The sequence below is a fragment of the Chelmon rostratus genome, chromosome 5 (genome assembly GCF_017976325.1).
Source record: "Chelmon rostratus isolate fCheRos1 chromosome 5, fCheRos1.pri, whole genome shotgun sequence".
Classification (NCBI taxonomy): domain Eukaryota; kingdom Metazoa; phylum Chordata; class Actinopteri; order Chaetodontiformes; family Chaetodontidae; genus Chelmon; species Chelmon rostratus.
Genome location: NC_055662.1, coordinates 3,617,444 through 3,630,491, shown reverse-complemented (window position 1 = coordinate 3,630,491; position 13,048 = coordinate 3,617,444). Strand labels below are relative to the sequence as shown.

General features: G+C 40.4%; 1 protein-coding gene across 3 annotated transcripts; it reads left to right on the top strand.

The window, feature by feature from the left end:
- The first annotated feature begins 274 nt into the window (after positions 1-274).
- atad1a (ATPase family AAA domain containing 1a) lies at positions 275-9,821 on the top strand. 3 transcript variants are annotated; one of them, XM_041937272.1, is made up of 10 exons: positions 275-326; positions 1,148-1,348; positions 1,453-1,551; positions 1,668-1,788; positions 3,403-3,603; positions 4,272-4,378; positions 4,545-4,634; positions 5,247-5,297; positions 5,496-5,668; positions 7,078-7,347. In XM_041937272.1, the coding sequence occupies exons 2-10, from the start codon at positions 1,175-1,177 to the stop codon at positions 7,214-7,216; spliced, it is 1,155 nt and encodes a 384-aa protein (XP_041793206.1). In that variant the 5' UTR covers positions 275-326; positions 1,148-1,174; the 3' UTR covers positions 7,217-7,347. The 3 variants fall into 3 exon arrangements, with proteins under 3 accessions (XP_041793206.1, XP_041793207.1, XP_041793205.1); XM_041937273.1 differs by having other exon boundaries at positions 5,521-5,668; positions 7,078-7,213; XM_041937271.1 differs by lacking the exon at positions 5,496-5,668 and having other exon boundaries at positions 7,078-9,821.
- The last annotated feature ends 3,227 nt before the right edge of the window (positions 9,822-13,048 follow it).

Below are 13,048 nucleotides of genomic sequence, written 5' to 3'. Positions count from 1 at the left end.
CTGAATCACCAGTAAATCAATAAATGGTTGGTAGTCTAACATGTGTTGACTACATTTTTTACTGTTCTAACCTTTCTTTATTGTTTTTCCTACGTTGTACCTGCTGTAGTGTAGATGCTGTCCATGGTGCTGATATGTGTATTATCTGTGTGTCAGCTCTGCCATCCAGTGGCTGACTGTATGAAACATGACTGGTCAGTGACGACGTGGAAATAAACGTGTGCCGGAACTAGGGCGTTTGTTCCTACCCGAGCCATATTGCGCAGCGCACAATGTTTACTTGTGTTTTGGCATTGTCGCTGCATTTCTGTTGGATCCCGTTTACAGTACGTTGGACAATTTTATCTTTTATCTTACGAGGGATGCCTTATTGATGTGTACCACCATACATAGCATGGCTAAAATAGTTTAGTTATACCTTAAGCTTATATCAAAATGTCACGATGCTAAAGTGACAGTTTGGCGCTTGCTAGATGCAGCTGTGTTAGCTTTAGCCTGTCTGGAGATGCTAACTTGTTAATTAAAAGGGTTTCCTTCTTGGGATTGAACCATGGATCTAATTGTTACCTTACAATAGCGACCTTGTGTTGGTATGTAAGTGACATGCTCAAATAGGGTTATTAGCAAATGTTATAAACAAGTGACATTAAGGTTAGCTTTTGAGTGGGAACTCTTACTCTACGCCAACCTTCATTCAAAAATGTCAAAAAGTAATGCTCTACTGTACATAAGTTAAGGTTCATAAATCAAAAACATTTTTACAAACTATGTACTAAATCAACCAGAGCCGCTCTTTATTTCGGCATACGTCTTAACCAACCAGCAGTATGTTATGTTAACGAAATTCAAACTTTATGATTCAGTTCATCCTACTCACTGTCATTCACGGTGTAATTTGATGAATGTTATTTACATACAAAATTCCATGAAATATGTGATTTTTTTTAAATCAGTCGATTGAGGATCATCGTTCACACCACAGAGTGAAACTATGCCTGCACCAGCCAGGCTCAAATGCAAGCTGAATATCTGTTTCTGGCTCTGGTGACCTGCATGTAGTGTAGCTGCACACATTACTAACTGTACCACCGTTTTTTCCCCCAGTTTCTGTCTGTCTTATTCCTCTGTTCCATATATCTTTATCCAGCCAATGGACTGACATCAGCTAGCAGAGATGCTGTTTAAAGATCTCCCCAGAGAGGCCCTGATGCGGCCCTTGTCTAGAAATGAAGTGGTGGGCATGTTGCTGAGGTTGACCATCTTTGGTGCAGCGACTTACTACAGCATCAAATGGGTTGTGGAAGCTATGGACCCTACCTCCAAACAGAAAAACCAAGCCAAGAAAAGGGTATATAGAACATAAGCATATTATGAAAGGTGGATGTGGCTATTTAGTGCAGCATTTTGCACTCTTTTGTGTCTTCATCTGAGGCCTGTGTCTTATCTCTCCAGGCTGAACAGCTGATGAAGAGGATTGGTGTTGAGGGGGTCAAACTAACAGAGTATGAGATGAACATTGCATCTCACCTAGTTGATCCACAAACTATGAAGGTAACATTCTTCACCCCTTGATGTTGAAATTATCAAGTGTCGTGGCATTTTAACCGCTTTTTTTTATCATGCACTTTCCCAGACCGACGTTCTCACAGTACTCTATTTTCTTACAGGTGTCCTGGAGAGACATAGCAGGTCTGGATGAGGTTATAAATGAGCTGCAAGACACAGTCATCCTGCCTTTTCAGAAAAGACATCTTTTAGCTGGATCCAAACTCTTTCAGCCTCCTAAAGGTACCACAGCATGCCATCTGAACAGAACTATAATGGTGAAACTTTACACCTAATTTGTAATTTAAATGCTAACATTGGACAAAATAACATAAACGTCTTATGGTAGTTGTGAGTGATGTACTTATTGATTGGAAACTACACGTTGATGTCTGCCATTTTTTCATCTTCATTACTTCTGGAAAGTATGTGGACAAAGTTTTTGTTGTTTTGACTTTGTTCTCCAACACATGTTTGAAATGAAACAACAAGATTGAAGTGTTAGGGTGTTTCCATTCTCATTATATCAACTGCGTAGTAATTGTAGCTCTTTTTACATGTTACGTTAACTTTTAGAGAAGGGAAAGTTTTATTTTATTTCACTAGGCAAGTGGAAAATCTTATTTTCAAAGATAGCATATATTGTCTGCCATAGCCTGCTAATACTGTCAACATACTCTTGGTTCCTCAAGTGGTGATCTGCTAGGTCTGTACTGCAGCTTTTTCATTTCCTGCTAATCTGAGGGACCTTTTGCATTCAGTCTGGTGCTTGACCACAGTGTGGACAAAGAAATGCTTGTTTTCCTTGTCTTTAAGCCAAGGCTGATTGTCAAGCTTTTTCATCCTACAATTGTTGGACTATGGAAAGGCAGTTGAAGAAGATCAGCCTTTTAAGATAAGACAATATAAATCTTTACTAATCAGAACTTCGGATGTTTCAGACAGCAGGCAATAGTAGCAGGAATAATAAGAGAAGAAAAAATACAAAATAAAAGTTTAATACATATATATGTACATTTAATGCAAAAAATTATATTGCCAATGGCAATATATTAGCCTCATTGTCAGTATTCATTTCTAAATCCAATGCATTACAACCAAAACAATGAGAGCCAAATCACTGTTACAATTCCTGGCTACTCTTTCTATCATGTATTCTCATAATTTGAGTTGAAGTGCATCAAAACCAAGCCAACATAAAAGCAGGTTTTAAGATTCATGACTTGGACAGACTACAGATACCAGCAGTAATTATGAACTTCACCAGTTTGTCTCTTAGCCATATTATCCTCTTCCACATTATTGTTAGAAAGCCACCCCGTGCATTGTGCCTCCATCTAGAGCTGTGTGCCACAAAGCATCTGTCAAGATTTGTGCACTTGGCAGCCTGACAGCGGCTGATCGCTTGGAGGAATACTTTATTTTCTGTTGAGAGTTTTTACTGTTTGGCGCAAAGCTTTGCACAGAGCTCCAGGATGAGTCAACCTCCAGAATTAGCTGCTTTGGGAACCCAGTTGCACTCCTAGTCTCCAGTCTTTGTTTATATCATGTAACTTTTAAAATGTATGCACTTATTTGGGCCACATTTTCCATTTGTACATGTACTAGAGAAGACTAAGTAAGGACATAAATCTCCACAGTTGCCAGTATTGTTGATATGAGTTCAATGATACAGTCTACAAACTGGAAAATGTAAAAACAGCGTTTTATTGTTTTATTCAAAAAGGCATATATTACAGACAGACTGTATAAGTATTCAAGTTCACTTTTGAATAATATATGCATGTATTTTAAAAGAACTTGAGCGCTCTAAAGAAACAGCAATTCCTAATTTCTGTTCATATTTTTTTCCTGCAGGTGTTTTATTGTTTGGCCCGCCGGGATGTGGGAAGACCATGATCGCCAAGGCAACAGCCAAAGCCTCGGGCTGCAAGTTCATCAACCTTCAGGCCTCCACGCTGACAGACATGTGGTACGGCGAATCACAGAAGCTGACCGCCGCTGTCTTCTCATTGGCCGTCAAAATCCAGCCCTGTATCGTATTTATCGATGAGATTGGTGAGCACATGTCAAGAGTTCTTACTTTGAAAATGGTAGTTTATTGCACTGTTAGATGAGAGTTATCTTTCTTTTTACTCTTTCAAACAGAAACCATTAAAAAGCAGATAGTGTTTACATTTGCAAATTGGCACAATCTAAATTTCAATCAAATCTGCTATTAGCAATTTCTGCTTGCAAAGTAGTGACACTTTCTAAATGGATTTGTGGATTTTTAATTGCAACAGACACTGGAGATAATTATATCTCTGGGAAGTCATGCAGAATCTGAAAGTGTGCATCATATCCATGTGTTCAGATTTCACAGAGCTATGACTCCTAGACAGAGTCCAATTTTTGCAAATTGCAGTAACCAGACACTAACTGGCTCCAAGAGCGAGTGTCTCAGTCACTGCTGCTGCTCCGACCGCCTGTTGTTTTTAGAACAGCACCCCCCTCCCACAAAGTTTAAACAGCTCTCTCTCTCTGGTGTACAATAACGTGACAGACTTAAATCCATTCTTTATTAAAGGGGCAATATCAGGCTAATATATAAGCAAATCACTCTAATCCTATTTCATCCCCATTAAATTGGCCAAACTGATTTCAACCTGTCGTTCTCAGCCTGTTATGCAAATGAGTTTTGCGTATTTTCTCCTTACTTTTGCTCCTTTTCTCTTGTGTGTTAGAGTCATTTCTGAGGAACCGCTCCAGTCTGGACCATGAGGCCACAGCCATGATGAAAGCCCAGTTCATGAGCCTGTGGGACGGCCTGGATACTTCCTCAACCACCCAGGTAACACAGCAAGAACCCACCAGATTAAGTCTGTCCTCTGTTGTTCTTTAGGAGCAGTCTTCTGCTTCTGTATTTGAAAAAGAGGCTCCTGTCCTCATGGTGGAGGAGTATATGCACCCTGTAGTTTTGTCAGCGTAATGTATTCACATGATTCCTATGGTTATAGGTGATGGTGATGGGAGCTACAAACAGGCCACAGGACGTGGATCCAGCCATCCTGCGCAGGATGCCCACCACTTTTCATGTTGGCCTGCCCGTAAGACTCGCACACATACACCAGCACAAACAGTTTTCATCTATGTAATCTGAATCAATACACATAAATATTAGCTATTAAGTATTAACGGATAGTTTTTAATATGTGGAAATATAAATGTAGGTATAGCAGTTTAATACAGAGAAACTTCAAATGAAAAACAGGCAAATAATCTTCTATTTAAATCATCATCTGCTAATCTCTGTTTAGGGATTAAAATGATGTGCTTTCAACTACACATGAAGTAAAGGAGCACATCTTAAACACACTGAGCTGTGTCTCAGATTGTCTTTTGGCTCCAGGCCAAACCACAAACAGCGTCGGCTAGATCTTTAATCCACTACAATAAACAGTCCCTTATGTCAGATATAAATGTTGATGAGAAGCAGTAAAAGAGTAGAAGAATCAAACACTCTCAAAACACTAAATGTATTTGCACATATTGTTCTGTGTAATGAGTTCAGGCAGTTGGGATGGTTCTTGGACAGTGTCTAAGGAGTAAAAAGTCAATAAGTAGTTGCTAATTGACAGACATGCTTTTTTTGATTCATGGGATGCACATTAATAGACCTTATTTTTCAAATTAAAACGTCTGTCATTCTGTCTTTGCAGAACACAAGACAAAGACAGGACATCCTGAGGCTGATTCTAGCAGGAGAAAACGTAAGATGTGATTTCTTTTCATTCCTGTCAGCTGTGGAGGAAATCATTCTATTCAGCGCTCTCTTTTGTCGTTCTCAGAGACCATTTCACACTTGTGTTCTCACTGTCAAATCACATTAAAGTAAACACAGCCAAAGACTGGCTAACACATTCATTCTGCGTGATGCTCTCACATTGCTGTCCCGCCTTTCTGCTCAGCTGAGCAATGCCATTAATCTGAAAGAGATTGCCGAGAAGACGGAGGGTTATTCTGGAAGCGACCTCCGGGAGCTTTGCCGCGACGCTGCCATGTACCGAGTGCGGGACTACGTCCGCAAGGAACAGATGAGGCAGATCGCTCAGCAGCTACACGACTGCCAGGAGGAGGAAAAGTATGACTCATATTCAGACACCCACAAGATTCCATAGCCCTTGCGTTCACTGAGCATCTCTTTGTTTATGTACAGCACCTGCCCTAAACAGTTTGAGGTTAGGCCAGTGTGGGGTTGTGAACGCCGATAGCAACATTATTTTGAGTGATGTACATGCTGCTTCTGTCTACCTTTCAATTCTACTGAATATGCCCACTAATTAAACTTTCTCTTCAGTTTTCTTTACCAAACATTCAAGCTTTTGAAGCAGTGTTTACACCATGGCACAGTAAAAATAAGAGCGATTCCTCACAAGTACTGTATGTCGTTAAATAGGGTGGTATCAGAGGTGGATCTGGTTGATTTTTTTTACAGTATATTTTATAAAAGGCTGAATATCTGATCTGTTTAACCCATGCTTCAGCTGTTGCTAAGCGACTGTTGTAACCCCTCTTGGAGGAATGCATTATTGCTAAAAGAAGAAATATGTTGAACTTTTGCTTTCAGCGCTCTACACACTGAACTCATAGCTCTCTGCAGCTATGGTACCAGGCATCAGCATGTTGTTTCAAATGAATATAAGGACGCAGAAAACATTGCTTAAGGCTCACTGCAGACACTTGCACCATGTCAGGATCATGAAAAAACCTAAAGCAAGATGATGTGCAAAATTGCAAAACGTATATTCAAATGAAAGGTATTATGGGAACAACCAGTAGACATTAGTTGTGCCCCAGAACCTCTTCACATGCAGATTCTAAGCTGGTTTTGAGTATGTAGTGTGTTCACACTCCAAAAGTGACAAAATTGGGTTTACTCAAAACCATCAGTATGCACACTAAAAAAAACCCTTGATTTTTGCGTGGGCTGTAGATGTTACAATATTCTCCCACACTGCCAATGCGGGAAATGGAGGAGCTGCTCACGGGAGGAAAAATAACTAAAACACTGGGTGGAGGTGAAACAGCTCCAGGAACACCTCAGAAAACAAAAGATAACTGTTACATTTTTGGAAAAGCATTTTCTCGATGTGGCATTTAATTGGCAGGGGTTTCTAACGTTTAATTTAGCTCGAGCAATGTATATTTTCCTCACAAGGCAAACATGTTAGCATGTCTTCATCAAAGACATGAGGCGAACACATATGTAGTCGACCTGGACTTGGTGTACAATTGTCATTGGGTAATTGGTTCAACAGGATTTCGAATCTATTCGATAATGAATCCCAGGGTGGGAGTTGCCACAGAGAATATCCAAGAGTACATTTTCCTGTTTACTCATTTTCTTTCTTTTCAGTGTCTCATAAACTACAGAAAGACAGTAGTCTGCAAAGATTACTTTATAGCACATGCGGCATACAGTTAGTGTGCAGCTGTCGTTTTTGTAGGTCTCTGTGTCTCACCTCTGACTTCTGCTGTCTTTTGTCCCAGACTTGTGGATGCGGATGCTGTGGAGAGGTTGCGGCCAGTCACCCAGCTGGACCTCCTCTTCGGACTGGACAAGATGAAGGAATCCAAGCAGGCCACAGCCTTCAGGTTACCCAGCGTGTCGGAGGTTCCCCTGGACTAACCCCCAACACAGCACCACCGGTGGGAAACGCTTCCACACAGTGTTCACAGTGTGCTCCACGTCTCCAGGCGGAGGCTCCTCCAACATGTCAGAGGTGCGGTTGGAAAAACCAGCAAGCAGCCATACTTTTCTTAAAGTTTATTTATCCAGGCAGCGGTTGTTCTGAGCATGCTCATTTTCAGCTCAACCCTGCTGCATGTGTACAGTTATAATACATTCAGAAATCTGATATCTCCCAGAAGCCGCTGAACAGCCCTGCTGGAGAGCTTTAGTCAATGTGAGTGTTTTGCTCAAGAGGACGTCGAAGTTTGTCTGGAAGCAGAGAAAACCTTTTTCATAAACTTTAGGAATCTGTCCGAAGTTACTGCTAGTAATACTAAAAACCACTCGATGACACCACTGTAAGGTCTCATATACCCACCTCTGACTCACACCTGACCATGACCAGAGGGGATGAAGCACCATGACTCATGATTCATGAGTCTGCAGTCCAGACCAGAGTAATCCTTAAACCAACCATCACTATCATCTTTCTTTTTCGGGCAAACACATGTTTGAATAACAAAGACTTTAAAGTGATATCATCCGAGCACTTTGGAAGAAATGATTCAGCTGATCCTGGTGCCCCCAAATCACCTTACACTGGAGTCTCTGCAAGTGTTGTATGATAGCAAATCACTCATTTTCTCAGTTATATCACTTTTGCAAATAATGTGTCTAGCAAAAAAAATGCTTTTTAATTTTCAGGAATATCGATATCCAATCAAATCAAATTTTATGGCTTTCTCTTTTGTTAATGTCAGATTTAAGTTTAATTATTGAAAAACAACTCCACCTCCATCTCTTACCCCGAACCTGCTTCGATGAAAATTGAAACAACAGTTGCTTTCTCCTAGTGGATGCACTGTTTAGACTGTTTTTAAAAGCCGACTAGAACATTGGATGCCATTACTTCAGGCCTCCCATGATCAGTCACATAGTTGATCAGCGGCATTGTTTTTCTGGTTTGCGTCTCTCCTCCAACTGCACTGATGTGGTACTCATCGTGTAATGAGTTACCACTGCCAAGGAGGATGGAGTAGCATGTCAAGTGTATGTTTTTGGTCACAAAGTGAGCACTTCTCTCTTATACTATATGTAAATGTTTTCATTTAGAGACCCGGTGGTACTGATTCAACCTTGCTTATCACTTCTCGGCACATTAGGACATAATTTTTATTTCAATTTTAAATAAAAGCGAACTAATCACAGTGTAAGTTTGAATTATTACGCTCCTTTCTCAGAGCTGTCAGAAACAAGGGTGAAATGGAGATGGGGGCACCACTTAAACCCTGTAATAGGAACTTCAGTGATCAGAGCCAGGAGCAGCTCCGGCTACATGGCTATAAAAGAGACTCATGTATTGTATCACTGCTCAGTCTTTCTCAACTGTTAGCAGGTGTATCATAGGAATCGTGCTGTGTGCATGTTTGTAAATGTGGGTTAGAGTTGAGACCAAGACTTAAAATGCAGATGAAGTTAGCCGATCCAGTGAATGGTCTTCAGTGTATTAAATGCTGCTTTGTAACAGCATTTAGTATATTTTTCCACCCAAAACGACAATAGCTGTTACTTTGTGGAATCAGTCACACAGTCAGAGCTTTTTTAGTGTCATATTTATTTTATTGTCATTAATGAGTCTCCTTTGTTTTGCTTTGGACACTTTTGTAATGAACTGTTCATGTTCCGTTCTGTGCATCAATCAGTGACTGACAGCAGCATCTGTCGCTGCAGCACACATCAGGCCTCTCTGTGTCAGTCTACTTTTATTCTCACTTTAAAGGGATCGCGGCTTTAACATTCACTTTTCAATCAGTTGTCAGCCTGAAGTGGTTGCGACATGTTTTTTCTTACCTTCCCTCTGTTAAAAAAAAAAAAAAAAAAGCCTCATTATTTGCCACATGGCCACAGCATGTGTTCACAGATCTGTCCGTGGCTCTTATGCAGACCTTCCTCCCACGCAGTCTTAGCAAAGCAAGGGCACGTCTGTCATTCAGCCGTGACCACGTGGTGGCACTGTAGCGTCACTGTCTGCTTCGCTGCTATATGGACAGGATATGGACTGCTGTCATGTCGAGCACTTTTATAGCGTTACGGTCAGACAATGAAATAGAGAACCTGATAACTAGATTATGTCTCCCTTATTGGTTTATTCACTGCTGCTCTTCATTAGAGTATCTCAGGTGACAGCGAAAGGTCAAAATGTTGCCATGTAAACAAGTAATTGTGTCACCGCAGGTTCCCTTTCTTGGAGAAAGGTAACGCCTGTGTAAATGCTTTCCCTCAATTTAACATCACACATCAGGTCATTAGTTATGTTGCAAGAGACTAAATCTGTGGATACAAAGTGTCCATATGCAGTTACTGTTCATCCGGTTGTCAGCTACGTGTATGTGTTGAAAATCATATGTTAACCATGTACTGTAAAGTGTATTTATTAGATGACAGAAGAAGAAAATATTTATCCTTTTTCAACCAGCAAAATGTTACCTCATTTATTTCAGCATGAATTTCAACCTGTTTATCTTTGTCCTGTTCAAGTGTATTTAATGTAATAAATCTCGTCATTCCCAAAATGTGAATATTTCAATCTTTATAGACATTATTCCAAATCGAATAATTACTCAAATGAATTTTCTGTATTGGCATATTCACCCCACTGATAATTTTCCCTATAACTTTCCTAACAAGTAACGAATGTGTTGATTGTGATTGTGTTTTGGGGTTTTTTCACCTCCAAAAAGGTGTCTTAATCATCATAAGCTTTGTACATTCAGCGGATGTTGCAGTCAGATCCTGTACCCTTTAGTCATGCATTAATAAGCCATTGTTGGCCATAATCAAACTTTCACCCTTTCCGCTGTGTTGCTGTTTGCTCCAGCTCTACTGCTGGTGTCGAACAAAAGCCTTGAATCTGTAATAAGTTCAGCCGTCAGGACTCGCTGACAGCCAGACCATTTTAAAACTGCGCTTTTAGTTTTTAATGGTTGTGTGGCCGAGTGCTCTGAGGTCATGAAATCTGAATTACCTGCTCAAAAGGACTATGCAAAATCATGTCAAATGATTACAAAAGACCTCATCATTAATTTTTACTTATTTTGATGCTTGTAATAATGTTAACTAGAGGCTTTATCTTTAATTGTTGGATGGATCGCTGGAAATTTTGCTCATACATCCACTGTCCTCAGAGGATGAATCCTACTGACTTTGGTGATCACTTGAATTTTTCTGTCGTGTAAGCACATGGTCGACAGTTTTTGGGTTTGCGCGAAATATCTTGACGATTATCGGATGGATTTCTGTGAATCTGCTACAGATGTTCTAGGGCCCCAGAGGATAAATTCTAACTTTGTTGATCTTCTCACATTTCACCAAGTGCAGCCATCAGGTTAAAATTTCAGTTTGCCCAGTACTTTGGTTTGTGACCAACTACCTGCAACATTAACGTTCTCATCAACCTCTGCTCAACATTACGTTGTGATGACTGATAATTAAAATTACTATCGTTGCATCTAAGATTCTAAGCAGGTGCCACTAGGGGGCAGCCTTCCACGTCCTGTGCCGATGCTTTTACCACCAATGTACTGTAGAACTTTCACAGACACTTAAATTATATGGATACAAACATAAATATTAACATCTAATAGATAAGATTCTAATCAAAGATTGTCTTTATGAATGGCTTATTAGCCATCTATTAAGTATTAATAAATGGTCAAAGAATTCCTTATTAAAGAGCGAAACCTTTTGCTGTCCTTTAGGGGTTGAAGGGACTTGTGGGATACACTCCTTTTTTGACAGTACCTCTGCTTAACATTCATGACACACAATCACACCAGGGAAATACTCCGTGTAACTATTATTATACTAATCAACTCAACCTGCGTGTGTGTGTGCGTGTGCGTGTGTGTGTGTGTGTGCAGTATGTGTAATGAATGGGGGTGTTGGGTGAAGTATTTATTCAGTATTTATTAACAATCCACTTTCCTAAACATTAAGCACCCATATAAGGTTTCTGCACATGCAAACAGACGTCTCACTCGCCAGCGCTTATGATGCCACAGTAGTGTTTAGCACAAGGTCACTCCGAGCCCATTCATCTCATCTAAGCCCCAAAGCCTCGTTGTGGTTTGGGATTTCCCCACAAAGGCAAGTTAGCTGATGGATTTTTAAGAGAGACAGTTGTTTGCTGTATAAGTGACGCCAATAAGTGCGCATGTCGTACCGTGTAGTGTGGACAGATGATGAGGTGATATTTACAATTCGGTCTTTAATGAGGCAAAGTCTGGGCTGTTTTCCTCTAACGAAGTTCCGCAAGGATGCGTGTCTGATCTTTGACTCAGAATCATTGATTAGTTATTCATAAAGCTATTGATGAGTTATTCATGAAAAGGGAGCCAAAGTGAAAGTCTCCGTTCCAGCTCTTTTCAATTAGAGGACAGCTCCCAGTCGATAAACACGATGGGAGAAGCTTTCCCCCCAGCACAGCTGGCTGGAGGTGTCAGAGGCTTCCCGTCGAGAGGAGAGCTCAGGCGCAGATAGATTCACTTTTGTCTGGCCATGGTCTGTCAGTACAGCAGCTCTCAGCGTTGGTCTGATGGTCTCTGCTTTTTTCCCCCCATCAGATAAGAGTGGTGGAGAGAGTGTATAATGGCTCCACTCTGCTCCGTGACAGTCCCCTGAAAGCTTCTGTGCCATCGGACATGATCGAGCGAGCCCAGAGAAATCAGCGGCTGCTGTTATCCCTGCCACATTTCTCAGCAGGATATCCAGTTGCCCGCTGATGTTCAGGCTTTTAGAACCGGAGTAGACCCAACTCGTAAAACCATATTGCATAAGCATATAAAAGGCTGAGAAGGAGTCTTGGATGAGAGGACAGTGTTGATTAATGCTCTTTTGTGTTGTTTTCTTTACATCATTGGATAGTCACATTGGAAAGAAAGAGAAAGTTTCTCACCTCTGAGATTTTAAACTGATGACAGCTTCAGCTTGTACATGCTCATTTTACTCTATTGAAGGTTTATCATGCATCACCTCATTCACAGGCTCCACATTTACAGGCTCCACATACATATTGTACATGCTGTAAAACTGAATCAGATGACATGACTCAAAAACTACTTTAAAAAAAAAGATTTTATTTGGTATCTGTGCATTGTCTTTGAGGGAAACTGTTTAAAATGTTGCGAAATAAATGTACTTCTTATTTCTTTATTTCCAAGAGTTAGATGAGATGTTCAAGTCGGCAGCTGGTTAGCTTAGCTTAGCATAAAAACTGTGGAAATAACTGATCTGGCTCACTTATTAACATTATCTTGTTTGTTTAAACTGTACAAAAAAACAAACTGCAAAGTTATGTGGCCTGGACTATTTCTTGGCAGGGTGCAGTGACTTCCTGGAGTCTCCGCTGGTTGTCTGGGAACCTCACAGTGACATTGTGAAATTGTTGTGTTTTTGTTAAGATGCTGGTAAACTAGCAGTTTTTCTGCTAAGCTAAATTAAACAGACATAGCCTCATATTTTTCCGACAGTGTGAGAGTTATATGATATCCAGCTCTCAGGAAGAAGTCAAATAAGCATATTTCCCAACCAAGATGCCTGATTTAAGGAGAGACTATATATAAACTGTCTCTCTCTTACTGTTGCAGCTGTGGAGACAAATCATTAATGACATCCCCCGAAAAAACAGCAGCAATTCAGGAGCTAAGCAGTTTAATTTTAACTTGACTTTACCCACTACATGTTTTGGTGCTTATCCAAAAATTTGTCACTGTGTTTTTATGAGGCCAGTGA